A 24,558-nucleotide genomic window follows, 5' to 3' on the forward strand; every position below is an offset into this window, starting at 1 on the left:
AAGGCCAGCCTGGTCTACAAAGTGAGTTCCAGGGCAGCCAGGGCTATACAGAGAAACCCTGTCTCAAAAAACCAAAAAAAAAAAAAAAAAAAAAACTGTCAGAGAAGATGGAGGTCCTGAAGCAGCCTGCTTTATCTTCTTTAAGTAGTGGAGTCTGTCTGCACATGGGGACAGAGCTGCAGTCACGCAATACAAGGACACTGGAAACAGAAATGTAGGGAAGAAGCTGACGTCTGGGGAAAGGACTAAGGTGGACACGCGTCAGCAGACGACATTTACTAAATAGACTTTAAACTCTCTGTCTCACAAAGTAACCCTTTTGCAAGGTCTGTGGAAGTTATGAAGATGGCACGTGTATTAAAGAACAAAGAAACCAAGACGGGCCTGACAACTCATGCTTGTAATCCCAGCACCCGGGAGGCAGAGGCACGTGGATCTCTAGGAATTCAAGGCCAGCCTGGTCTACATAGAGAGCTCCAGGACAGTCAGGGCTGCACATTGAGACCCTGTCTCAAAAAAAGCAAACAAATAAAGGGGGGAAAAAAAGGACACAGATATAAGGACAGTCTCTTCAGCAAACAGGCTGGAAACAAGTTTACTGTCACATGTAGTACTCTGCTCAAACAGACCACAGGTGTACACATTAAAAAGACAACAACCACCACCACCAACAGCAAAACCATGGAGGACACAATGATTTAACACAAGCAAAAACAGACAAACACGGTAACTTCAGACTGCAAAGAATCAATGCAGCAAAGGAGTCTGTCCAGTCAAGACAACCACAAAAAAGGGAGGAAGCATCTGTACTAAAGACTGAGCTCAATGCAGTGAAGAAGCAGACTGATTAGAAAGTGGGCAAGCGACTCATGGAGGTACTTCTTCCAAGAAGATATACAAATGACCAAGAAACATGAACAATCTAGAGTCCACCTCATATCTACTAGCATAGCCTCTATAAAACCCAGAAAATTATAACAAGGTTTACCCAGGATGAGGGAAAAGAGCCAGTGCACACTGTGGAGGACTGATAAATAATACAACCACGAACAAAGGCCATTGCAAAGTTTGCTCAGAAAAGTCAATGTATCTGGACAACGATGGTGCACACCTTTAACCCCAGCACTCAGGAGGCACAGGCAGACAGATCTGAGCTACACAGAAAATCTCTGTCTCAAAAAACTAAGGGGGGGCGGGGGGCACAAAGCACTGGATATGACTCAGTGGTTAAGAGTGGTTATTGCTCTTGCAGAAGAGTCAGCACCCATCTACCCACAGCTCACAGTTCACAACCATCTGTATCTCTAATCCTAGGAGATCCAACAGCCTCTCCTGGCCTTTGCAAACACCAGGTACAGGCAAAAATCCACATCCATAAAATAAAAATGAGAAATCAAGAGCTACCATTTTATCCAATCATCTCACTCTGGATAAAGACCCAAAGAATTGCAATTAGGATCTGGAAAGGATAAAATTGCCTTCCTATGGTCAGCACAGCTGGGATATAGAGTTGATATATATACGGCTGGATAAACTGGCAAACAAAATGTAACACATTGGAATAGTCAACTTAGGAAGGTCTATGTAGAGAGTTTGAGGTCACCCTGTGGCACATGAGGTCCAGACTCATGATAGAAAAAGAAATTCTGACCTAACAGGTGTACTGCCCTTGACTTTATGCTCTGTTAAAGAAGCTGGACACAAAAAGGGAGATCAAGCCTTGTGTTAGAGACTCATTTCTTCCGCGAAGAAAAGCTAGCTGGGTCAGGTGATCAAAGCCTGAGCTGTTGAAAAGGTCTCATTTCTGAGTGATAGAAGGTGCAACCACATCTCGCCCTTAAACCTGGGCACCAGGGCGGGGCTTCAACACCCCCCCCTCTGGGGCGGGGCCCTGGAACGAGGAGTCGCGTCTTGACGCACAGTGACGAGAGACGCCGGCGCCGCAGCAGTGGGTACGGGCGGGGACGGCGCCCCCTGCGGCCGAGCCGCGGGCTCGGTGAGGGGTGCGGGGTACGGGTGGGCAGCGGGCAGGGCCGGCGTGGCCCCATGCTGCTGCCGCTCGCCTGCCTGCATGGGCGGGTGGCGCAGTGCCTAACATCCCTGCTGGTGCTCGCAGAGCCGTTTCCCAGGCCCCGTCGCAGCGCGAAGGCGCGCGGCACAGCACCGACCAGTGCGGAGCCCGCCCCGGCAGTAGCGAAGATGGCCGCGGAACTGTACCCGCCCGCCAGTGCCTCTGCAGCTACTGCCACAGACATCGCCAACAGCAACGCGGCAGGCGCAGCCGAGAGCACGAAGGTCGGGCTTTGCTGCCCGCCCTGCCTGGCACCCGCCCCGCTGCCGCCCTTGCCCGCGCCGCCCCTGCCAGACAACAACAATCCCGAGAGCCCCAACTGGCAGTCCTTCCATCCTACGCTGCGCGAGAGGTGAGCCGCCGCCCGCCCCCGGGCTCTGGAGCCTGGGCGCGCGCCGTTCCAGCCCGTGTGCCTCTGCCCTTTGCAGGAATGCACTCATGTTCAACAACGAGCTGATGGCTGACGTCCACTTCATCGTGGGGGCCCTGGGGGCTGCCAGGCGTGTGCCCGCCCACAAGGTGGGTAAGGGCGCAGCCCTGTCCTCTGGTGGGCCTGGCTAGGTGTGTCTCCCTGGACCTTGTTTACTGCCCTGTAGCTCAGGTGGTTTTCTTTCATCCACAGTACGTCTTGGCTGTCGGCAGCTCCGTCTTCTATGCCATGTTCTACGGGGATCTTGCGGAAGTCAAGTCAGAAATCCACATTCCTGATGTGGAGCCTGCTGCCTTCTTGGTCTTGCTAAAGTAAGTGTTGTGCGCTGGGTCTGGAAGGATGGGGTGGTTACCTTCCAATGGTCCCCTTCCTGTTTGCTACAACCCCAGAGGTTGTGCATGGGAGCCCTTGCAGCTCCCCAGGAGAGCCCCTGCCTTATGCAGGTACATGTACAGCGATGAGATCGACCTGGAGGCGGACACAGTGCTCGCCACTCTGTATGCTGCTAAGAAGTACATCGTGCCTGCCCTGGCCAAGGCCTGCGTCAACTTTCTGGAAACAAGTCTGGAAGCCAAAAATGCTTGTGTCCTGCTGTCCCAGAGCCGACTGTTTGAGGAGCCTGAACTGACCCAGAGATGCTGGGAAGTCATTGATGCACAAGCTGAAATGGCCCTGAGGTCTGAAGGCTTCTGTGAAATTGACCGGCAGACACTGGAGATCATTGTGACCAGGGAGGCCCTTAATACCAAGGAGGCTGTGGTCTTCGAGGCCGTCCTGAACTGGGCTGAGGCAGAATGTAAGAGACAGGGCCTCCCAGTCACTCCTCACAACAAGAGGCATGTTTTGGGAAGAGCCCTCTACCTGGTCCGAATTCCAACTATGACCTTAGAGGAGTTTGCCAATGGTGCCGCCCAGTCAGACATCCTGACCTTAGAAGAGACCCACAACATCTTCCTTTGGTACACTGCTGCCAAAAAGCCCCTCCTTGACTTCCCCCTGACCAAGAGGCAGGGCCTTGCTCCACAAAGGTGCCACCGCTTCCAGTCTTCTGCCTACCGAAGTAACCAGTGGCGGTACCGTGGGCGCTGTGACAGCATCCAGTTTGCAGTGGACAGAAGGGTGTTCATTGCTGGGCTGGGCTTGTATGGGTCCAGCTCCGGGAAGGCTGAGTACAGCGTGAAGATTGAACTCAAGCGGCTAGGGATGGTCCTGGCTCAGAACCTCACCAAGTTCGTTTCAGACGGATCCAGCAACACTTTCCCAGTCTGGTTTGAGCACCCGGTCCAGGTGGAACAGGACACCTTCTACACTGCCAGTGCTGTCCTGGACGGCAGTGAGCTCAGCTACTTTGGGCAAGAAGGAATGACAGAGGTGCAGTGTGGGAAGGTGGCCTTCCAGTTCCAGTGCTCCTCGGACAGTACCAATGGGACTGGAGTTCAGGGTGGACAGATTCCAGAGCTCATCTTCTATGCCTGAGGCGTAAGGTTGGAGTGGACTTGCCACCAGGCTCTTCCTCCATGGAGTCCACCCAGTAAGTGCAGTGGAGGTGCAGGACACTGCCAGCTGCCTTACTGATACCATTCAAGGCTTGGCTTTATCAGCCAGAGTCTGAAACTTGACTTCCCGCAGCCCGTGTCCGCTGGCCCTCGACGGCATTGCACAGGGGGAGGCAGACTTGGGTCCCTACCAGTGGCACCCAAGCTTCAGGGCCCTTGGATTCCCCCCCCCCCTTTGAGTCTAAGAATTTCAGCCTACGCTGAGGCCTCCCATTCAAGCCACAAACTGCTGAAAAGTCACTTAAAATAGTTCCATCCTATTTAAGTGAATTTTCGTAATAAAGTTTTCACAGAACAAGAACCACATGTAGATAAGTGACTGTAGGAATTAAGTGGGGCACTCTCTCAATTCCACTGAAAAGACCATCTTGTCTGTGAGTCTGCAGTGTAAAGCTGTTAAAATCAAACCATGTCTTAGGGAAGCTCATCTGTTCCCAAGATGCCTGTGGCTCCTGGGCCGGCTTCCCTCAAAGGCTGCAGAAGGGTGGTACCTCACGTTCTATTGCAGGGTTAGATTTAAAGAGTGGGCTATGTGTTCTGCTGCCTGCTTGCTGTGGGGTGCTCTATGTGGGTTAAGCAGGATCCCTAGGCCCCAAGCCTCTTTCCTCCCTTGCAGTTGTGTTGTCCTGGAAAAGCAGCTGACCTTCAAAGGCCCACTAGCAGGGCAAGGGTCTCTGGGGCAAGAGCCCAGTGTGCCTAACACCAGAAGCTTGACCCTGTTGGGACTCAAGCATACAGTTCCAGACCCTCTGCTGTAGCCTCACGTGGTGCCTCTACATGAGTTGATGCTTCAGAAACCACAAAATCCCCATCTTTGCATATGGCAAGGACCATGGCTAGAGGGCGTCTGTTCGTGGAGCGCCCTCCATTGTGAGGAGACCCCTGCCTTTCTCACGCACGGTGCCTGCTTCAGACAGTGCAGGTTCCCAACATGAAGCACTGTGCTCTTTCTCTGTGTCCTGGTCGTCACCTGACGGGCACTGGGAAGCCTTCTGAGTTTGTGTATTTACCACAAACGTTAGGAGACTTTTTTAACCTTTGCTGTTCTAATACTTTGACCTGACATCCTCCTACTCTGAGATCTTTGGCTGGTTAGTTTCCTATCTGAGCCCAACCTACCTATAGCTGGTGCGTTGATGCAAAGCTCCCTCGCCAAGAGCAGGAACGTCTTCCCCAACACGTACACATTAACCTAGGGCAAGAAGAACACAGGGATCGGTGTTCAAGAAAACATTTGCTGCTTTTTTTCCTTCCTTTTTAAAATAATTTGTTGGTTTTTTTTTTTTTTTTTTTTTAGACAGGATTTCTCTGTGTAGTCCTGGCTGCCCTGGAATCAGGCTGGCCTCTACCTGCTGGTTAAGGCGATCACCACCACACCAGCTCAGCTGCTGTTTTCTTAAAATGCCTGTTTAAAGTTTCATTGTTCAGTCTTCAAGGAACCCATTGCCAGAGACCCCTGCATGGCTAGGAAAAGTCCACACCATGCCTCTACTGGCCTCTCCACCAGGAGGGCCCACCTCCTTCCTATAGGGCTGCCCAGACTCCCCTAGTCTTTTTTTTTTTAATTTTTTTTAAGATTTATTTATTATTATATCTAAGTACACTGTAGTTGTCTTCAGATGTACCAGAAGAGGGCGTCAGATCTCATTACAGATGGTTGTGAGCCACCATGTGGTTGCTGGGATTTGAACTCAGGACCTTTGGAAGAACAGTCGGTGCTCTTAACCACTGAGCCATCTCTCCAGTCCTCCCCTAGTCTTTTTCAACGGTTGCTTACACACTAGAGTATGGTAGGTAATGCAGTAGCTGGAATCCCAACTGTTTCCTCCAATACCCTCACCTCAAGTCCTTATCTGCCATGAAGCCTGCTGCCCAGCTTGGGCCACCTGCCATAGCTCTTTCTTCTCTGCCACAGGAGTTAGCAGTAGAAATAGGTCCATCCTAGGAGGGATGGACCAAATATTGGAGTGGGAGGAGCGCTATCAGTTGTCAGGGAGGCAACGTTTGCCAGTGTGTAGAACCCCTACCATGCAGTTGGAGCTCAGTATAATACTGCAAGAGATTAACCTGGGACAATCAGGCCTGCCCTACCCTAAGAGGCCCTTCCCATCCTCAGCCACCTGAAAACTCCACTGCACTCATGCGAGACCATGATCCTTACCTGATCAAACCCAGCCTGTGGCCTTTGCTAAGCCCCCTTTCCTGGCATGAAGGTGATACCCAGTAAATGTTTGCAAGACACAGTCTAAGGGATGATACACAATGGTGTCTTCGTTTACATACAGGACGAAAGGGGAGAGTTTGTGACTTGTCAGCTTAGTAAGTCAACTCAGCTGAGAAGGCCAGGTTTAGCCACCAGAGCCAATCAGCATTGGATTGGTCACCTTCCACCCTGGCTGGACACAGGTACTATCTTCCTGAGGTCTTCACAAGGACTAGTGGCTCACAGAGCACTTTCTGAAGTAATTCTTTATCTTCCTAAAGTCTCAAGGGTTGTCTATAAAACTATGGTGTGCATGACTCTCTAGCCTATGTGAGTATACATGTAAACGACATGAACATGCAGGAATGTGTGATGTAAGTACATGCATGTGATGTAAGCATGTGGTATGCAGCCTGTGTTCTGGTATGCAAGTAAGTGTGCTCCCGGGAGCACTCTTCCCGAGCATCCTCTCAGGTTCCTCCAGATACCCAGGTACCAATAGACATGGTTGACAATAAGACCTGAACGCTACAGAAAGAGTTCTCTAAATAGACTTCAGGTGTAAATTCAAAGTTTTAACAACACTTTCCAGGGGTTAGAGAGATGGCTCAATGGTAAAGAACACTTGTTTCTCTTGCAGAGAGAGGCCTTGGGTTTGGTTCCCAGCACCCACATGGTGGCTCACAACCATCTGTAACTCCAGTTCCAGAGGGTCCAACCCCCTCTTCTCGCCTCTATGGGTACCAGGCCCACAGGAGGCCCACACACATACATGTCAGCAAATGTTCATACAAATAAATCTAAAACAAAATAGTTTGAATACTTTCTAGAGAGGGCTTTGTGTACACAACACCTGGCTTCCAGGCATACTAATATTACTATTAGACACTGCCACATTACAATTCACTCTGTGCTTGTGGATGAAAGCTACCTGCCTTTGCCATGTATGTGGAACCAGGAAAGGAGGAGGCTTTAAATACAGGGTCTTTGCCACTTCTACTTTCACATATTTCTTCAAATCAGCCAGCCCCATTAGAGAGGTCTTCATGGACATGGGTATGCACCCCATGCAGGTAAGAGCAAAACTGTCTTTAGGTCAGGCAAGGCCTGGCACCAGGGACAACATGCTGTGGATGCTCCGGGGTGGGACAACCTTGTATGGTCCTCACCTCAGTCTCCCTCAGACCCCATTTTGTCAGTAGAGCCATACTGAGAAGAGTAGTCTGTAGTCACCCAGCTACCCAGCCCTCAGTCCTTCCTGGTGGCATACCATCTTCTATTCTAACAAGCTAGACTGTTTTCCCATTTCCAAAGCTGTGAAGTCAAAGCTGACTTGTGTACCTCTGGTTTCCTCAAAGAGGTGTCCAAGCTACTTCTGGAGCTGCCTGACCCTGGCCCCCATCTTTCCTGGGAGGCTGGATATAGTCATGTGACCATGCTCTGAACTGAGCACAACACATTCAAAGATGGAGTCAATGGATGATCACAATTCCAGCAGGTTATTTTTAGCTTGACAGAAAATATGTTTCGGTAATAGCTGCTGAGAGATGCCATTTATAAAGAAAGACAGCTGAAAGGACAAAAATACAAGGCACCCTCTGACTGGAATCTAAATGTTAGTCTCTTTGTGGGCACTGATGCATAAGCAAACAGGAGCAATAATATGGCCTACTGGCTCTCAGAATCCCTGGCAGGCAGACAGGCACCCAGATCAGGATTTCCCTTCAGGGCAAAGCTTGCAGGCATTCTATTCATACTCCACGGTGTCAGTGTGGACCTCACGGCCTTGCCACAACTCAGGGTGTGGCCTAGTGACTTCAGGAAGTCTCTACCCAGCCCCTAGCACAGCTCCATCAGTGGGATGACAGTGCACTCTTGATGTCCCTCTCTCCTTCACTGCCTTTGGAGGTCCCTAGCTGCAGCTTGCTATGATACTCAGTTATTTAGGAGTGAGCGGTGCAATGGTCACTTAATCCCAGCACTTCAGAGGCAGGCATATCTCTTCGTTCCCGGCCAACCAGGGCTTGAGACCTGGTATTAAAGAAACACACACAAGCAATGCAACAACAACCTACTGTATCTGGATCCAGAAAGGCAATGACCCTAAACAGGCAGTGCTTGTGAGGGTTTTCCACAGTTGGAAATGCACGCGTGGGTCCAATATTCCCCTTTTAAAAGAATTTGCTTGACCTTGGACTAATTTTCACGAGAGTTTCTCAAGCAGTTCTAAGGCTGACACACCAGTCCTTGGATAATGCTGTGCCTCTCTGCTGAGGTCCCATGCTCTGGCCACACAAAATTCATCACCCTGAACACAAAGGCTGCCTACCTACTGTGGCAGGCAGCATAGACTGACTTCCCAGTGTATGGAAACACAGCTATGCCTCTACAATGCCCTCAGACCAGGGAAGACTTAAGGAGGAGAGTGATCTACCTGGAGCAGGTCGCTGAGGTCAAGGAGCATGTCTGCAGGCGGAGTTAAGGAGCATTTTCATGGAACCCAGATAGCCAGACCTTATCTGTCCAATCCAAGCTTATCATCTGAGCAGTCCCTGTGTCTCTCCAGGCACTGAGAGAGACCTCTCAGAATCTACTTCAACAACAGAAAATTACCAGACGGAGTGGGAAACAGAGTCAGGGAAGTGAGAAAGGGATCTTCAGATGTCTCCTCTCCTGTACAATGCCCTCAGGACACTATCTATAGACACTAAATAGCTTCTAAGCCAAACAGAACAGATGCTCCGGACAATTTCTAATGACTCAGGGCATCTGTTGCTGTGTTTCATTAGTCCATCTCCACTGGACTGCTCCCTCACTGCTCCAGCAACCACCTTTGCCTATAACTGAGTTTTTCTAAATGTGGAACACCTCAGACAACTGACACATCAACAGAATATCCACATAGCATGGCACTGCCGACATGCTGCCCCAAAGCATCGGCCTTGAAGACTGAGCCTCCTCCCTCCCACCCGATCCAGAGATGCCAACTACCTGCTTCTACCTGCTCCATCCCAGTCTGTGTCTTACCACTGTGTGCGGCAATACTAAGTCAGTTTTCCCTCAGTTCCCACTTCTGAGACTTGTCTCTCCTTCCCTAACTACTGAAGAGAGGCACAGAAGTTACGTGGAAGCTCCAGGTGCCCACTCTGTGCTCACAGGACAGACAGCAGTGCAGCTGAGAGTAGGAAAGTTACTATGTATAGCTAGGTATCACGGCTCTTCTTCTCCCAAGCGCCTCAGGTGCTCTGTGAAGCAAAGACAGGAGTGTAGCAGCCCAGTGCTTACACACCTAACCAGAGTATAGAGTTTGAAATTCAATGATCTCTCAACAATCAGGCTTGAGGTATCAAGTTGCCCAAAGAAAAAGTAGCCACTTCAAGTGAGTCTACCCAATGCTCACAGGATCCCTTAAGGCAACGGCCAACCTGTACTGCCCCAATGCTAAAGCTGCATGCCACAAGGCTGGCAACAGGAGCACTGCCAAAGAGCTAAGTAGCTATGTGATCTAAAAGTACCATGAAGCAAGCAGCTATGCCTTAAAGACACTGATGCCCTGTGCCAAGGCTAGCTGCCCAACTAGCCTTGCCCGCCTCAGGCAGGGAAGACCACTTAATATCTTTTCCATTTCCTGACAAACACTCAAAAAAAAAAAAAACCAACAAATAAACAAAAACAAACAAAAAAACCCCACAAAACAACAACAACAAATCAAGTGTGAAAATTAAGGAGGGTATGGGGGCAGAACCAAACCAAAGAGAGCAAACTGCTGGGCTTGACACTCATACACAAGTAGGATGCGATGAGGAATTACACCAAAGAGAAGGAACTACACAGAGGATTTGCACACACAAACCCTGCACACACGTGCATAGTCATGCTCACAAGCACACAAAAGCAGTAAACAACAATTAAAATTGTTATTATTAACCTTGGGAAAACAGGAGATGACTTATACGTGGATACATAAAACTTGCTTTAACTTTGAAAACCATTCTGAAAACAGCATCTGAGGGCAGCTAAAATAAAAGCCACACTAACCTTTCTTTTACTACACAGTTAAATGCTCGGCCAAAAATATAGTCAATTAAGCATTAGTGATTTGGGGGGGGGGGAGCGGTGGTTTGTTTTTTTTTTTTTTTTTGAGACAGAGTTTCTTCTCTGTGTAGCCCTGGCTGTCCTGGAACTCACTCTCTCACTCTGTAGACCAGGCTGGCCTCGAACTCAGATATCCACCTGCCTCTACCTCCCGAGTGCTGGGATTAAAGGCGTGCGCCACCACGCCCGGTTCCGTAATTTTTTTTTTAAATGTATGTGAGTGCTCTGTTGCTTTCTTCAAACATACTAGAAGAGGGCATCAGATCTCATTACAGATGGTTGTGAGCCACCATGTGGTTGATAGGAATTGAACTCAGGACCTTTGGAAGAGCAGTCAGTGCTCTTAACCACTGAGCCATCTCTCCAGCCCTTTAGTGATTTTTAAAATAAACCATTATGGGAGGGAGGGCTGGAAAGAAAGCTTAGCAGTTAAAAGCACCTGCTGTTATTGCAGAGGATCTGAGTTCTATTCCTAGCATTCACATGGTAGCTAACAACTATCTGTAACTCTGTAACTTCTATTCCAGGGAATTTGATACCCTCTTCTGGCCTCTACTGGACTTGCACACACAGATAACACACATACACATAAATACTTTTTTTTGAGAAGTATCTCCCTACATAACCCTGGCTGTCCTGGAACTCACTATGAAGACATGGCTAAACTCAAACTCACATTATCTACCTATTTCTGCCACCAACTTAAATTAAATCCTCAAAAAAGAAATCTTTCAGCTGGGTGGTGGTGGCGCACGCCTTTAATCCCAGTACTCGGGAGGCAGAGGCAGGTGGATTTCTGAGTTCGAGGCCAGCCTGGTCTACAAAGTGAGTTCCAGGACAGAGACTCAGAAAGTCTCAGTTCCCCTAGGGGTCAGGGATTAGAGGTGCAGGCTGGCAAGCTGAAGAGGGCAGGCAAGGTTCCTGAAAGGCCCCAGCATAACCTGCTTTCTTGGTCACAGTAGACACAATTTTGAGGAGATGGGCAAGATGGCAAAAATGAGTTTGAGTATATAATAAGCACTGTTCCTTCTCCATGAGGACATCTTGTGATTGGTCCCACACCCAGGATTCCACTTTTGCTAGTGGGTTAATAGAATCCCAAAGGGACCTCAGCACCATGACCTCTAGCACAGGACTCTCCCAAGCACCCCTAAGGCACTTGGGTAAGGGCTGGGATGGGGGAATGCCAGGCATCCCACAGGTAGCATGGATGAGACAGGAGGAGGTAATGCCTACCAAAACAGACGCCTGTCATAACTGCATTGCCATACAGGAAAACAACGTCAGGACCACAACAGGCCAACTGAGGGGCAACATCAGAGCTCAAGCACCACCCACACCACGTGCTAGGAAGTGAGGGAGATGACAGCAGGAATCACGTCCTAGGAAGTGAGGGAGAAGATGACAGCAGGAGAAAGAAGTTAAGGAACGCTGGGTCCGGGGAGAGAGCTCAGTATGTAAAGTGAGCTCTACACAAGCATAAGGACCCAAGTTCAGAACCCCAGTACTTACATAAAAGCTGGGTGTGGAAGTGAACATCTGTAACCCCAGCACTAGAGGGCATGAGTGGAGATAGCACATCCTGGGGGCTTGCTGGACAGTTCATCTAGACAAAATGACAAACTTCAGTGAAATACCCTGACTCAAAAATGAAGTGCAGAGAGGCCAGGGAGATAACTCAGTGGCTAAAGGTGCTTGCCACAAACCTGACAACCTGAATTTGATCTCTGGGACTTGCACAGTACAAGAGGAGAACTGACTCTCATAAGTGGTCCTTTTGTTTGGTTTGGTTTGGTTTTTTTGAGACAGGGTTTCTCTGTGAAGCCCTGGCTGTCCTAGAACTCACTCTGTAGACCAGGCTGGCCTCAAACTCAGAAATCCGCCTGCCTCTGTCTCCCAAGTGCTGGGATTAAAGGGGTGTGCCACCACTGCCCAACATAAGTGGTCCTCTTAACCTGCCATGTAGCTATACGTGTAGCATGTGTGTGCCACATACCCCCAATCAAAAATAAAAGGACTATGTTGAAATATAATCTAGAAACTATCTCAGGCCAAAATGTGAGTAGACAGAGAAGAAGGAGGCAAAGATGACCTAACACACAGGTAGGACAGGCAGAGGAGACAGGCAGAAACCAAGTGACCTAACACAGGTTCAAGGTGGGAAGTGGTCAGAGGGAGGGACCTACTGGAGAGAAGACACCTCATATTTACAGTTAGACAGAAGCACACCAAGGTCCTTGGAATGAGGAGAGAACAACTATAAGCAGTATGTATATGATAGGAACAGATGGCTGTGGTACCAGAGGGAGCTAGGAGATACTGAAGGATGAAGGACGGAATCCCTGATGTATGTGCATGCCTGCAGAGCTTAGTGCTGGTCCTGGGAAGTACACAGGAGAACCAGACCTGAAATCTCAAGAAACAAAACTGCAAAGGGAAGAAACAACGCCAGAAGCCATGAGCTATCCTCTTCCTCTTCTGCCAAAAGTGGCTGGGACTTAGAAGTCTAGCCTGACTACCTACTAAAAATGGCCCTATAGACTCATAGGGAGTGGTATTATTAGAGGTATGGCCTTGTTGGAGGAAGTTTGTCACCAGGGGAAGTTTCAAAAGCTCAAACCAGACCCAGTGTCACTCTTTCTTCCTGGTGACTACTGGTCCAGAGATAGAACTCTCAGCTCCTTCTCCAGCACCGTGTCTGCCTGGATGCTGCCATGCTCCCTGTCATGATGATAATGGACCAAACCTCTGAACCATAATCCAGCCCCAGTTAAATGTTGTCCTTTATAAGAGTTGCCATGGTCACGGTATCTCTTCTCTTCAGTAGAAACCCCAACTACAACAGAAACTTAGAGCAGGAACCCTGCATCAGCTGGGATGGGACATCCAATAAGGGACCTGTTAGCAAGCATATCAATACCAATTCCTACAACTCCTACGTCAACATTTGAGTAATCACCCAACAAAGGATATGAGGTGTGCCTTCAGTTCGGCAAACCAAGTAGAGGCAGGCAGCAATCACATGGGCCATTTTCCGTCCTCGGGTAAGATGCTTGCTTACAGCCATCTTGAAGAAATTGAATGCTGTGTCCAGGCAGTGCTGGTTCAGCTGCAGCTGGCTCCCCAGGTGGTGGATGTGGCGCCGCCCTGTGGCAAAATACAAAATGATCTTCGGTCTCAACTTTTAATTCAAAATGAAGTATCACAGGTTATCTTACAAATTTAAGATCTGAACCAAGCCTGTTAGTGCAGGAATATACTTTCACTTACTTTGGAGACTGAGGCAGGAGGACCACTATTTCAAGCCTAGCCTGGGCCAGGCATAATGATGCATACCTTTAATCCTAACAGAGGCAGGCTGATCTCTGTGAGTTCAAGGCAGCTTGGTCTGCAAATGAGTTCTAGGATGACCAGCATTACTTAGAGACCCCGTTTCAAACGAAAAAACCCTGGGCTACAGAATGAGTTTAAAGCCAGCCTGGAAAATTTGATGAAATTAAAACGTCAAACTAGGGACCAGAGAGATGGCTCAGAGTTTAAGAGCACTGGCTGTTCTTCTTCTACTCAACTTGGATTCGATTTCCAGCACCCACATGCTACACAGACATACACAGAAGCAGAATATCTGTACACATAAAGTCAGAATTCTTTTCATAAAATCACGTTTGGAAATGGGGCTCAGCAGTAGAGGACTTGGGACTGGCTTAGAACACACAGTGATAGGTTTAGGACTCAGTAATCCAAAGTAAGACAGACAGACAGACAGACACTGATAGATTTTCTTTGTCCTAAGTTTTTAATTTAGCCTTTACATTCTAATTAATTTTCATTATGAATGTCAAAATATTAGTTTCCTGATTTCTCATATGCCATAAAACCCTATTCCTGATACACTGCATCCTGGCTTAGAACAATACACAGTGGCTGTATCTCTTCTGGAGATTCTGAGGCCTGGAGTGTCTGGCAGGAAGGGGTCTCCCACAGCACAAGACTCATACTTTCCAGAATGGTCTTTCTACCTAGTCCAGTCCTGGACAACCCTTAGCCAGGCTTCCCTCCAAGAGGCAGCCTCTTGGCTGGACAATTGGTCAGCCTAATGAGCTGCTCCCTGCACACCTGCAGAAGAAGGGTGACGGGAAAGGCAGGCACAGACTGCAGAAGCACCTGCTGCCAGGAGGCTGTCTCGACAGTCACCATGCTACAGACAGGACACTCAAGGTCTCTGTCTACAAGTGCAAATACAGAGCAGCCACCCCAAAGTCCAGAAGTGTAGGTCTAAGAGAGAGCTGCCGATAGCAACTGTCAGTGCAGACCAATGGGTGGGCGCCAGGGATTCAGAGAGCTCCACCCGACACAAGATATACCCTAAGATATGCAGAGGACATGTAGATGGTAAGACCTGTCACCAGACATCCTACTAGCATCTTCAGGGCCTCGATGCACTCCTCTGACAGTGTAGGCAACCTCCATCTCACCCATAAAATGTTAAATACTGGTTTCTCTGATTCTTTGATAAGAACTGAAGGCTAGCACACTACTCATAGCCAACAGTAACAATAACACATTTCAGAGCATGGCTAACATGCCTGACCAAATGCACAAAAATCAGCTCCTCTTTCTTACCAGCACACAGTAGCAACACACCAGAGGCAAAAAAAAAAAAAAAAAAAACCCACCAATAATCAGCAGACAGCAGACTACACTGAACTGGAGCCTGAGACTCAGGAGCTATGTAGTGTTTGCAAGATTCCACAGTTAAGGTAAGATAGCTCTTCTCTAGGGCCCCTGCTCAAGGCTAGACCAATTCTAAAGCCCCACACCTCCAGGCTAGGGCTTGCCAGCATCCCACAAACAGAATCCATGTGCTCACTGTAATAGATACTAAGCAGCATATGACACACTTAATGACATCACTCCTAAGAGCAAAACACTGATCCTTCCACACGGAGGTTAGCAATGAGCCAAGCCTACCCAGTCTCAGCAACTCTGAGGAGCCTAGCAACAAACAACCAAAAATGCAGCATAGCTTTGAGAATAAGTGAGAACAACAGTGGAAAGCAAGGACCAGTGACATCTGCTCACAGCATGTGTGGTTGCTACAATAAGACACTCAAGACAAGGGGGCTGGTGAGATGGCCCAGTGGGTAAGAGCACCCGACTGCTCCTCCGAAGGTCCGGAGTTCAAATCCCAGCAACCACATGGTGGCTCACAACCATCTGTACTGACATCTGACTCCCTCTTCTGGAGTGTCTGAAGACAGCTACAGTGTACTTACATATAATAAATAAATAAATCTTTTTAAAAAAACTCAAGACAAGCCGGGCAGTGGTGGCTCACACCTTTAATCCTACCTAGCACTTGGGAGGGCAGAGGCAGGCTGATTTCTGAGTTCAAGGTCAGCCTGGTCTACAGAATGAGTTCCAGGACAGCCAAGGATACACATAGAAACCCTGTCTCGAAAAAACGAAAAAGAAAAAGAAAAGAAAAAGAAAAAGAAAAAGAAAAAGAAAAGAAAAGAAACTTAAGACAAGCTCACAATTTTAGTTCACCATATCAAGTTCCTATAATTTGATCCATAGATCCAATGTAACCTGAACCAGAATCTGAGCAGGTTTCCTTTAGTAAAGTTAACAAAGTAACTCCAAAATGAAACTCTAAAGAATCAAATCAATGAAAAAATAACCCCAGAAGCCTCAGTACCATTCAAGTAACCATACTCTCACAATGATCTACAGATGAAGACAATCCCCTCAAAATCCCAGCTGATTTCCTGGCAGAAATCGGATACAAACAGCCTCTAACTTCCTATTGAAGTTAGGAGGCCTTGTAAGCCCAGCACTGCGAGAGTCAAACAGGATCATGAGCTTCAGGCTAGCCTGGGCTACCACAGCAAGACTGTCTCAAAAAGCAGAAGGGAGGGAGAGGGGGGGTGGGGGAGGGAGAAAGGGAGGGAGAGGAGAGGGAGGAAGCAAGCAACACAGATCAAGAATAATCTTGATTAGAATAATCAGCACAGCACTGAGAAAGAACTCTAAGGTGGCTGGAGAGATGGCTCAGCGGTTAAAAGCACTGACTGTTTCTTCCAGAGGTCATGAGTTCAATTCCCAGCAACCACATGGTGACTCACAATCATCTGTAATGAGATCTGACACCCTCTTCTGGTGTGTCTGAAGACAGCTACAGTGCACTTATATATAGTAATAAATCTTTTTTTTTTTAAGAATTCTAAGAAATATAAACACTTCCCAGTTTCAAACTGAGCACAAGTCTAGGAAGCAAACAAAAGCATGACATATATGGTCCAGCAGAACAGAACAGAGGGTCTGGAAATGACTCTCAACAAGGGAGGGTGCCAACTGGGAAAATATAATCTTTTTACTCAAACACTGAAAATGCACGTAAGATGGAAGGTGGACCCAGTCTCTTATCACTTGTTCTAACTCACAAGGACCAACCCCAAAACATAACAGGAAACTCAGATGGTCAACCCCAGAGAACAGAAGATATAAGCATCAGTTTGGAGAGCAGGGTGTGGGGTGGGGGTGGCAGGTGTGTGCATGCACACCCATGATCACACTTGTGGAGGCCAAAGTTAGACACTGGTGGGTCCTTCTAGTGATCTGCACTTTATCTTTCTGAGAGAGCCTCTCACTAAACCTGGAGCTTCACATTTTGTCAGAGTGGCTATGCACTGAGGCCCTAGAATCACCTATCTCTGCCTCCCCAGTGCCAGCGTTACAACAGGCTCACATCCCCATGCTTAGCCTTTTACAGGCTCGACTGGAGACCCTAATTCAGCCTTACTCTACCCACCAAGCTGTCCCCTGAGCATCAAGTGAGTGACCAGTAAGGCACCAGGGAAGCAGGTACTGTCTGAATGAAGAAAGTGTGCCTCCGACACCACCACGGAGCCGGAGCCTGGCTCAGCTGCTTACTGCTCTTGCAGAGGACCTAAGTCCAGTTCCCAGTCCTACAACCAGCTCACAACCATCTGTATCTCCAGTTCTAATCCTCTTCTAATGTTCCTGAGCACTAGGCACATGTGTGGTATACATACACACATGGAGATAAAACACCCATATACTTTTTTTTTGGTTTTTCAAGACAGGGTTTCTCTGTGTAGCCCTGGCTATCCTGGACCCATACACATTTTAGAATAAATCTTTTTCTAACATCAAGTAATGAGAAAAAGAAAAGCAGTTAAAAGAAGCTCATGGAACAGGAAAATTTTTTCTATAACACATATCTGGTGTAAAAAAAAAAAAATCACAGAGGGTGTGAAGACAGCTCAGTGGGTAAAGACACTTTCAGCGAAGGTGAATGACAGGACTTCAATGCCCAGAGCTCACACGGAGGAAGGAGTGAACCCTCTCCTGCAAGGTGCTCATGAATGCGCCATGGTAAGCACGTATACATGTGTATATCTATTTACTTTCAAAAAATTACAGCTAAAATAAGGTGTACTGGTGTACTGGTGTACACCCTTAATCTCAGAACTCGGGAAGCAGAGACAGGCAGATCCCTGTTGAGTTCAGGGCCAGCCTGGTCTACAGAGAGAGTTTCAGGACAGCCAAAGCTGCATAGAGACCCTGTCTAAAACAACAACAACAATCTTGTAGCATTCAATGAAGGCAAACACCCTAATTAACAACAAGCAAAGGATCAGAACAGATAACCTCTCTACTCAGATGCTTTTTTTTTTTTTTTAAAGATTTTATTTATTTATTATATGTAAGTACACTGTAGCTATCTTCGGACACTCCAGAAGAGGGCACCAGATCTCGTTGCGGATGGTTGTGAGCCACCATGTGGTTGCTGGGATTTGAACTCTGGACCTTCGGAAGAGCAGTCGGGTGCTCTTACCCACTGAGCCATCTCACCAGCCCCCTCAGATGCTTTTATAAAACAACAAAATGTCACTTTTGCATGTCAACCCGTTACACATTTGCTGGCTCTATGCCAATTTCTAAGAGACCAGGAACAAACAGCTATAGGCTGGTACCATCTCAGGGCCCTTCGCTAAGGGGCCCTACCAAGATCTGCAGAATGCCTGGAAGAAGACGCATTCAGGAACCATCCCTCCCAGAGTCCTACTGGCCCTCGGTTGTAAGGGTGGCAAAAAGTATCGGGTCACAAGGTAAGACACAGGCAGGGCTGTGGGCTTTGCAAAGTAGAAGCAGCAAGTGAGGTCTGCTCTTACCCGACCCCAGCATCCTGTCCCACCCCCTCCCTCTCCTGTCCCACCCTTAGTCAGCAAGGATGAAGTAGGGAATACCATTCTGCAGGGTCTGTGCTCTTGATTCCTTTCCCAAGTTCACGTGAAAGCCACCACCTAGGGTTGGGGTTTTCCCAGCACCTGGAAATATAAAAAAGACAAGTTAGCCAGAGTCTGGGGAGAAGCCCCACAGGCCCTTCCACCAACTGTGAGCAAAGCAGGACCCAGCAGGAAGAGCAGCAGCTCATTTTGCTCTGCCTAGCCAGATGTGGCCTTGACCAGAGGTATCCTAAACGTTTAAAAATAAAATAGGGGTTAATGAAGTGAGTATCTAGTCCTTTTGTCTCCATGCCTGATGACTAGGACCCACACAAAAGGGGAGAACTGACTCTACAACTGTCTCCCCCACACATGCACCACGATCCCCCCACCCCACCCCTTAAATAAATGTAATAATTATAAAAAAAAAACAGAAAAAATATCCTACTCCTGTAAATGAAGTGGATCTGTGCTTTGGTAAAGCTTTTAGTACAAGTCAATCATAGGATCTGGAGCGATGGGTCAACAGTTAAGAGAAGGTACTGTTCTTAAAGAGGATCCAAGGTGGGTTCTGGGTCAGACAGTTCTCAACCACTTGTGAGTCCAGTTCCAAGGACAGCTGACACCTCTGGCCACTGTGGGCACATGCACTAATGTGCACATGCCCACACATAAATGCATACAGATAATTTAGAATAATAAAAATAAGATCTTAAAAGGAAAACATAAAAATTTCACTACGTTTAAAATCATGGTGGTGCAGGTCTGTAATTAGGTGTAATTAGGGTATCAGAGCTGCAGGCCAATGTGAGACACAGGGCAAGACCTTGCCTCACTCTGTTATCCCTAGTCCTATCGCTAACCTCCCCCCAAAAAAGAAAAATTCCTCTTCAGTTGGAAGCTTACTGCAACCTTTGCACTCCTCAGCTCCAGGTCCACACAGCACACTGCAAAGTCACCAACCACTGCCACTTCCCGTGCTGAGAGCCCCACACTTCTGCTTGGGTAGCTCCACCTGCACTGCTTCTGCCACCCCTCCACATATGAGCAGCAGGAGGAAACATGGTGTCAGTGCTTACTCAGCAAACATCACACCAGGATAAGGTGCCAGCTGACTCAGGCTCCCCTCAGGTGTGAAGGAAGAAAGGCCAAGCATGACCTCTACATGGAACTGCCAACCTCAAATTAACCTAGACCTTCACATTTCAGATGGGCTCTGCCTGTAAAGACACCAGGTATTGGGCTGGAGAGATGGCTCAGCTGCTAAGAGCACCGACTGCTCTTCCAGAGGTCCTGAGTTCAATTCCCAGCAACCACATGATGGATCATAACCATCTGTACTGGGGTCTGGTGCCCTCTTCTGGTGTGTCCAAAGAGAGCAGTGGTGGTGTTCTCATATGCATAGACACCAGGTATTTTGCTTTTCTTTCATTCCTTCCAGATAAGGTTTCACTATGGAGCACCAGCTGACTTACAACTTTGCCTTCCAAGTGCTGGGATTACAGATGTGTACCACTAGGCCCAACAGACATTTGGGTTTTTTTTTTTTTTACAAGTTTCTATAATAAAAAAATACAAGCTAGAGGTGTAGCACAGACCAGCTTTTAAGAGTCCATCAAGGACAATGGAGGAGGATTACACAACCACAGGCCACTCGGGGAAGAGCCTCTGAAAGGACTCAGAGAGATGAGCCCAAGACAGCATGGGAAGAAACAGACTAAAAATGCCTTGAACAAACAAAGCCACCTTCACATGCTGGATCTGACTGAGGAAGACGGCCAAGAGACCTCAGAGCCCAGAAAGGCCTCCCCAGAGCACTGTCCTTCATTTTCTCACAAAGTATCTAGAATAGACTGGTTTGGTAGAGAAGGCAAGAGATTCTAAGGTCAGGCTGGGCTAGACAGACAGCAAGGCCCATCCTTAAAAAGCATTCTACAGCACCTGAGATGGCTTAACACTAAAGAAACCGGGTATGAAACCTGGCCACCTGAGTTTGAGCATGGTGGAAGGCGAGAACCAGCTTCCAAGAGCTGTCCCCTGAATTCTATATGTGCAGAGTGGCCTGGACACACACACAAATAAACATAATAAAATGTAAGTTCTGAGAAACTGAAGAACAGAACCCAAGTGAGCTTCAGCCAAGATACAAGTAACTGAGATGGAGACAACCCGGGTCTGTCCTGCATGGAGAGAAGCTCCGGGGTCACCTGTGGGTGAAAGATCCTGAGAGAGAGAGAGAGAGAAAAATTATGTAAGCCCCTAGACCCGTGTCCAAAATAGACCTCACTAATGGTAGGGAGTAGAACTTGCCCCATTGTTCCAGGAACCGTTCCTTAAACCCGTTATGCAAACTTGCTAGCTTGCCAAATGCTATAGCCCAATGCCAGGTGTTTGCGGTTTCTGCATTTATAAACCCTTACCCCTTGAGCTCGTGGTCGACTCCTCTACCCCTGCGTGGGATACGAGTCGTCCCCAGTGCACTGGTCTTTCCCGAATAAACCTCTTGCAGTTTGCATCAAGACCGTTTCTCGTGAGTGATTTGGGGTGTCGCCTCTCCTGAGTCAGAACGTGGGAGAATCCTCACGTTGTGGGTCTTTCATGAGCAGTTCCAGGAGCTAACAAAGCAGCTGGAGACAGACCCTAACCCTAATGAGGAGACTCTGGAGGCCTTGGCTGAGGCACGCAAACTGACAAAAGGAGACACAGGGGCTTGGTTCCTTTCTCAAAGGCATGAGATGGAGCTCCGGCAGCTGTCCGAGGCCCACACATCTGAGCTGGAGTCAGGGACCATAGCTCTGGGCCTCACCTTGTTAGAAGCTATGGGTCAGACTTTGGCCTAAGACTTAGTTAATGTGCCTCTGGCATAAGGAGTGGGAAAGGTACTCCATACCAAGCAGAACCCCGAGCCCTCCTCCCAAAATGACCCTGGACTCCCCTAAGCTTTGGAAGTCTTGATCACACTCTCTTCTGGGCACCAAAGCAGAGATGGCATGTCACAGGATTTCTAACTCCCTCAAGTGGGCTCTTGTTGTTAACTTTTTTTTTCAACTTCCTTTTGGAGCACAGGGTTGTTGTGATTTATGTCTATCAAAGGTACATTAATAAAGCTTGCATTCACAGAAAAAAAATTAAGTTCTGATCACGTGGTACATGAGGCTCTGGGTTCCACCATCAACACCATAAGCAATCCTGATTATTGGAACCTCAGGGAGGTTCCCAACCTTCAGAGGAGGTTTGCTGCTCCAGGATTGGAGAAAATGAACCCTAAGAAGGCAGGTGCCACCAGGTGCCTGGTGTCTGCTCTCTCTCTGCAATCCTCAGCGCAGTTCCAAGCTTTGACAAGCATTTTAAGAGTAGTTCTAAGTCTTGAGAAGGATGCAGAGGCCCAGGGGTTATCACCCACAGACAAAGGGAGGCCTCAGAGAGCCATGGCTCATGCTGCAGAGTGTGCATCATGGGGAACAGTGCTTTGCTCCAGACTCTCATGGTGTGGCTCAAATCCCAACTTCTCCAGCTACTCCAGGTAGCCACTGCCTTGCATTTGGCATCTAAGCCTGAGGTCCTGATGCCTGCTACTTCCCCTGGCACAAGCTACTTGAAAAGACCTCTAAACCCTGATTACAGGTACAGGGTGATAAGTTTCCACAGCCAGGGGCTCTGCTGCAGGACCCCATCACTCACTTTGGTGTACGAGGCACACATTCTACTGTTCAGTGTCAGCTTAGGTTGCTGTAAGCAGAGACACCTAGGAAAAGACAGCCACTAACGAGAAAAGGGGCTTACAACAAAGCTGGAGGAAGGCAAGAAGACCGAGGAGGGTCTTGGCACAAATCATGTTTCTAGTCCATGTGGGCATGCTGATTTCAGGGGAGGGCAGGCAGGCAGCCACCTGAAAGATGGCTGTTCAAAGCAACGGACACCTCCCTCCTGTCCTTCCTACCAAGGCTAAGAATTCATGGCCTCACAGTGCATTCCCCAGGGCACCCAGGGCTGGTTGCTGGAGTGCTTCTCTCTGGAGAGAGATCTTGATGCCACCTAAGAGCCCATCTGTGCTTCTGCTCAATGCCTCTGAGCATGATTTCCCAGGATGCATGGGGAGGCCTCCCTCCACCATGGCTCCACACTGTTCTCCCTGATGTCACGAGGGCACAGTGAGCATAACACACTGTCCCCAAGCAGTGGATGCACTAGGAAAATGCTTCCCATGGAAAGCCCTAGACATCTGCTCCAGCAATGGCCTGTTCCTACTGCTCTTATCACTCCAACAAGCATCAACATCTTGACAACTCTTTAGGAGGCTGTAACAATGTGTGGTACAACACTGTCATAGAAGTCCTGCAAACACCTACAAAGAATAAGAACTTATGTGACATGTGAAACATAACGGAAATGCACAAGGGAAAAGTCAACCCAAAGCCATTTTTTTGGAAATATTCACAAAACTGGTAAACCAGCCAGAAAGGCAAAAACACAATACCCCAATATCCAAAAGGAAATGGCGGGGCTTTGCTACAGTCCCTTGCAGACATAAAGAACATGGGCTAGGTAGGGAGAAAGCTCAGGTGCACACTACTTGCTTAACTGCATGAATTCCACAACTAGACCCATTCCAAAAACAAGCCAGAAACGATCTGAAATGTAACGACAGCCACTACTATGACAGAAGCTGAAAAAGAAAAAGAGTTTAAAAAGCCGGGTGGTGGTGGCGCACGCCTTTAATCCCAGCACTTGGGAGGCAGAGGCAGATGGATTTCTGAGTTCAAGGCCAGCCTGGTCTACAGAGTGAGTTCCAGGACAGCCAGGGCTAAACAGAAAAACCTTAATATTTAAGTAAGAACAGAGAAGTGGTAGGCACATGCCTACAATCTTGGCTGTGTAGAAGACTGAAGCTGGAGCATCATGAGTTCGAGGCCAGCTTGAATTACATAGTGAAACTAGGAAAGAGAAAGAGAGCCGAGGGCATTGTTTGTATATAGTCCCTTCCAGAAAGTAAGGGGGTGTGGAGGGGCAGGGACACGGCTCACTTGTTTCAGGAGTACATTCATTACCTTGACATCTAAGGCTGATAGATGTTAAACTACAGGCCAATACCCCAGGAAAACAGAGATGAAAACCCATGAGCGTGCCCAAAGGACAATGCCCCAGGTGAGCTTGCTTCTGGAACTCACAGCAGATTCAACAATCTGCCGCACGAGCTGGGGAGACGGTCCGGTCGATCCAGTGGAGTAAATGCTTGCTGTGCAGACATGACCGAAGCTCAGATCCCCAGGATCCACATAAAAGCAGGTCAGGAGTGTTAGCCACTTATAACCCCAGCAGTTGGGAGGCTGAGAGTGGTAATCCCTTGGCCAAACTGGCTAGCTAGAGTAGCCAGGAATCAGGAGCCCCTAGTTCAGCAAGAGACCCTGACTCAGTAAAGTGGAGAACTATCAAGGAGGGTACCTGATGCCAACTTTGGGCCTCCTTACTCATGTGCCCACACATACATGTATGCCTGCACACACGTGCACACACACACACCACACACACACACCACACACACACACACACACAGCCTTAGCCACACAGGGCATGGTAGTGCATGCTTGTAATCCCCAGTACTTAGGAAACTGAGGCAGGGGAGACTGCTAAAAGTTCAAGGCCAACCTTAGTCTACACAGGGACATCTTGTCTCAAAAAACAACAAAAAGTTGGGTCTGGTAGTACAGGCTCATAACTGCAACTACTGAAGAGGCTGAGTCAGGAGGATTGCAAGTTCAATGCTTGCCTGGGTTACTGATTAAGTTCAAAGCCAGCCTGGACAACTTGTCAAAACCCTAACTCAAAGTAAAACGTAAAAAGCTAGGAAATAATCCCAGCACTCGGGAGGCAGAGGCAGGCGGATTTCTGAGTTCAAGGCCAGCCTGGTCTACAAAGTGAGTGCCAGGACAGCCAGGACTACACAGAGA

The 24,558-nt window shown here is 48.3% G+C and overlaps 2 protein-coding genes across 5 annotated transcripts in view; one reads left to right on the top strand and one right to left on the bottom strand.

Moving 5' to 3' along the window:
* The window catches only part of Brf1 (BRF1 RNA polymerase III transcription initiation factor subunit), a 45,096-nt gene that overhangs the window by 18,829 nt on the left and 1,709 nt on the right, over nt 1–24,558 (bottom strand). For 2 of the 3 annotated variants that reach the window (XM_021178910.2, XM_021178909.2), the window contains exons 2-5: nt 18,632–18,712; nt 13,329–13,502; nt 8,695–8,726; nt 5,177–5,249 (exon numbers count right to left, since the gene is read on the bottom strand). In XM_021178910.2, coding sequence (XP_021034569.1) covers nt 5,177–5,249; nt 8,695–8,726; nt 13,329–13,502; nt 18,632–18,712 — 360 coding nt within the window. Of the gene's footprint in view, nt 1–5,176; nt 5,250–8,694; nt 8,727–11,867; nt 12,164–13,328; nt 13,503–18,631; nt 18,713–24,558 lie in introns of those variants that run through there. The other variant, XM_021178911.2, reaches the window with a different exon arrangement.
* Nucleotides 1,920–4,358, top strand: Btbd6 (BTB domain containing 6). 2 transcript variants are annotated; one of them, XM_021178913.1, is made up of 5 exons: nt 1,920–1,952; nt 2,117–2,423; nt 2,500–2,590; nt 2,694–2,812; nt 2,945–4,358. In XM_021178913.1, the coding sequence occupies exons 2-5, from the start codon at nt 2,200–2,202 to the stop codon at nt 3,975–3,977; spliced, it is 1,467 nt and encodes a 488-aa protein (XP_021034572.1). In that variant the 5' UTR covers nt 1,920–1,952; nt 2,117–2,199; the 3' UTR covers nt 3,978–4,358. The 2 variants fall into 2 exon arrangements, with proteins under 2 accessions (XP_021034572.1, XP_021034571.1); XM_021178912.2 differs by lacking the exon at nt 1,920–1,952 and having other exon boundaries at nt 1,965–2,423.

Source organism: Mus caroli, chromosome 12, assembly GCF_900094665.2.
Source record: "Mus caroli chromosome 12, CAROLI_EIJ_v1.1, whole genome shotgun sequence".
NCBI classification, from domain to species: Eukaryota; Metazoa; Chordata; class Mammalia; order Rodentia; family Muridae; genus Mus; species Mus caroli.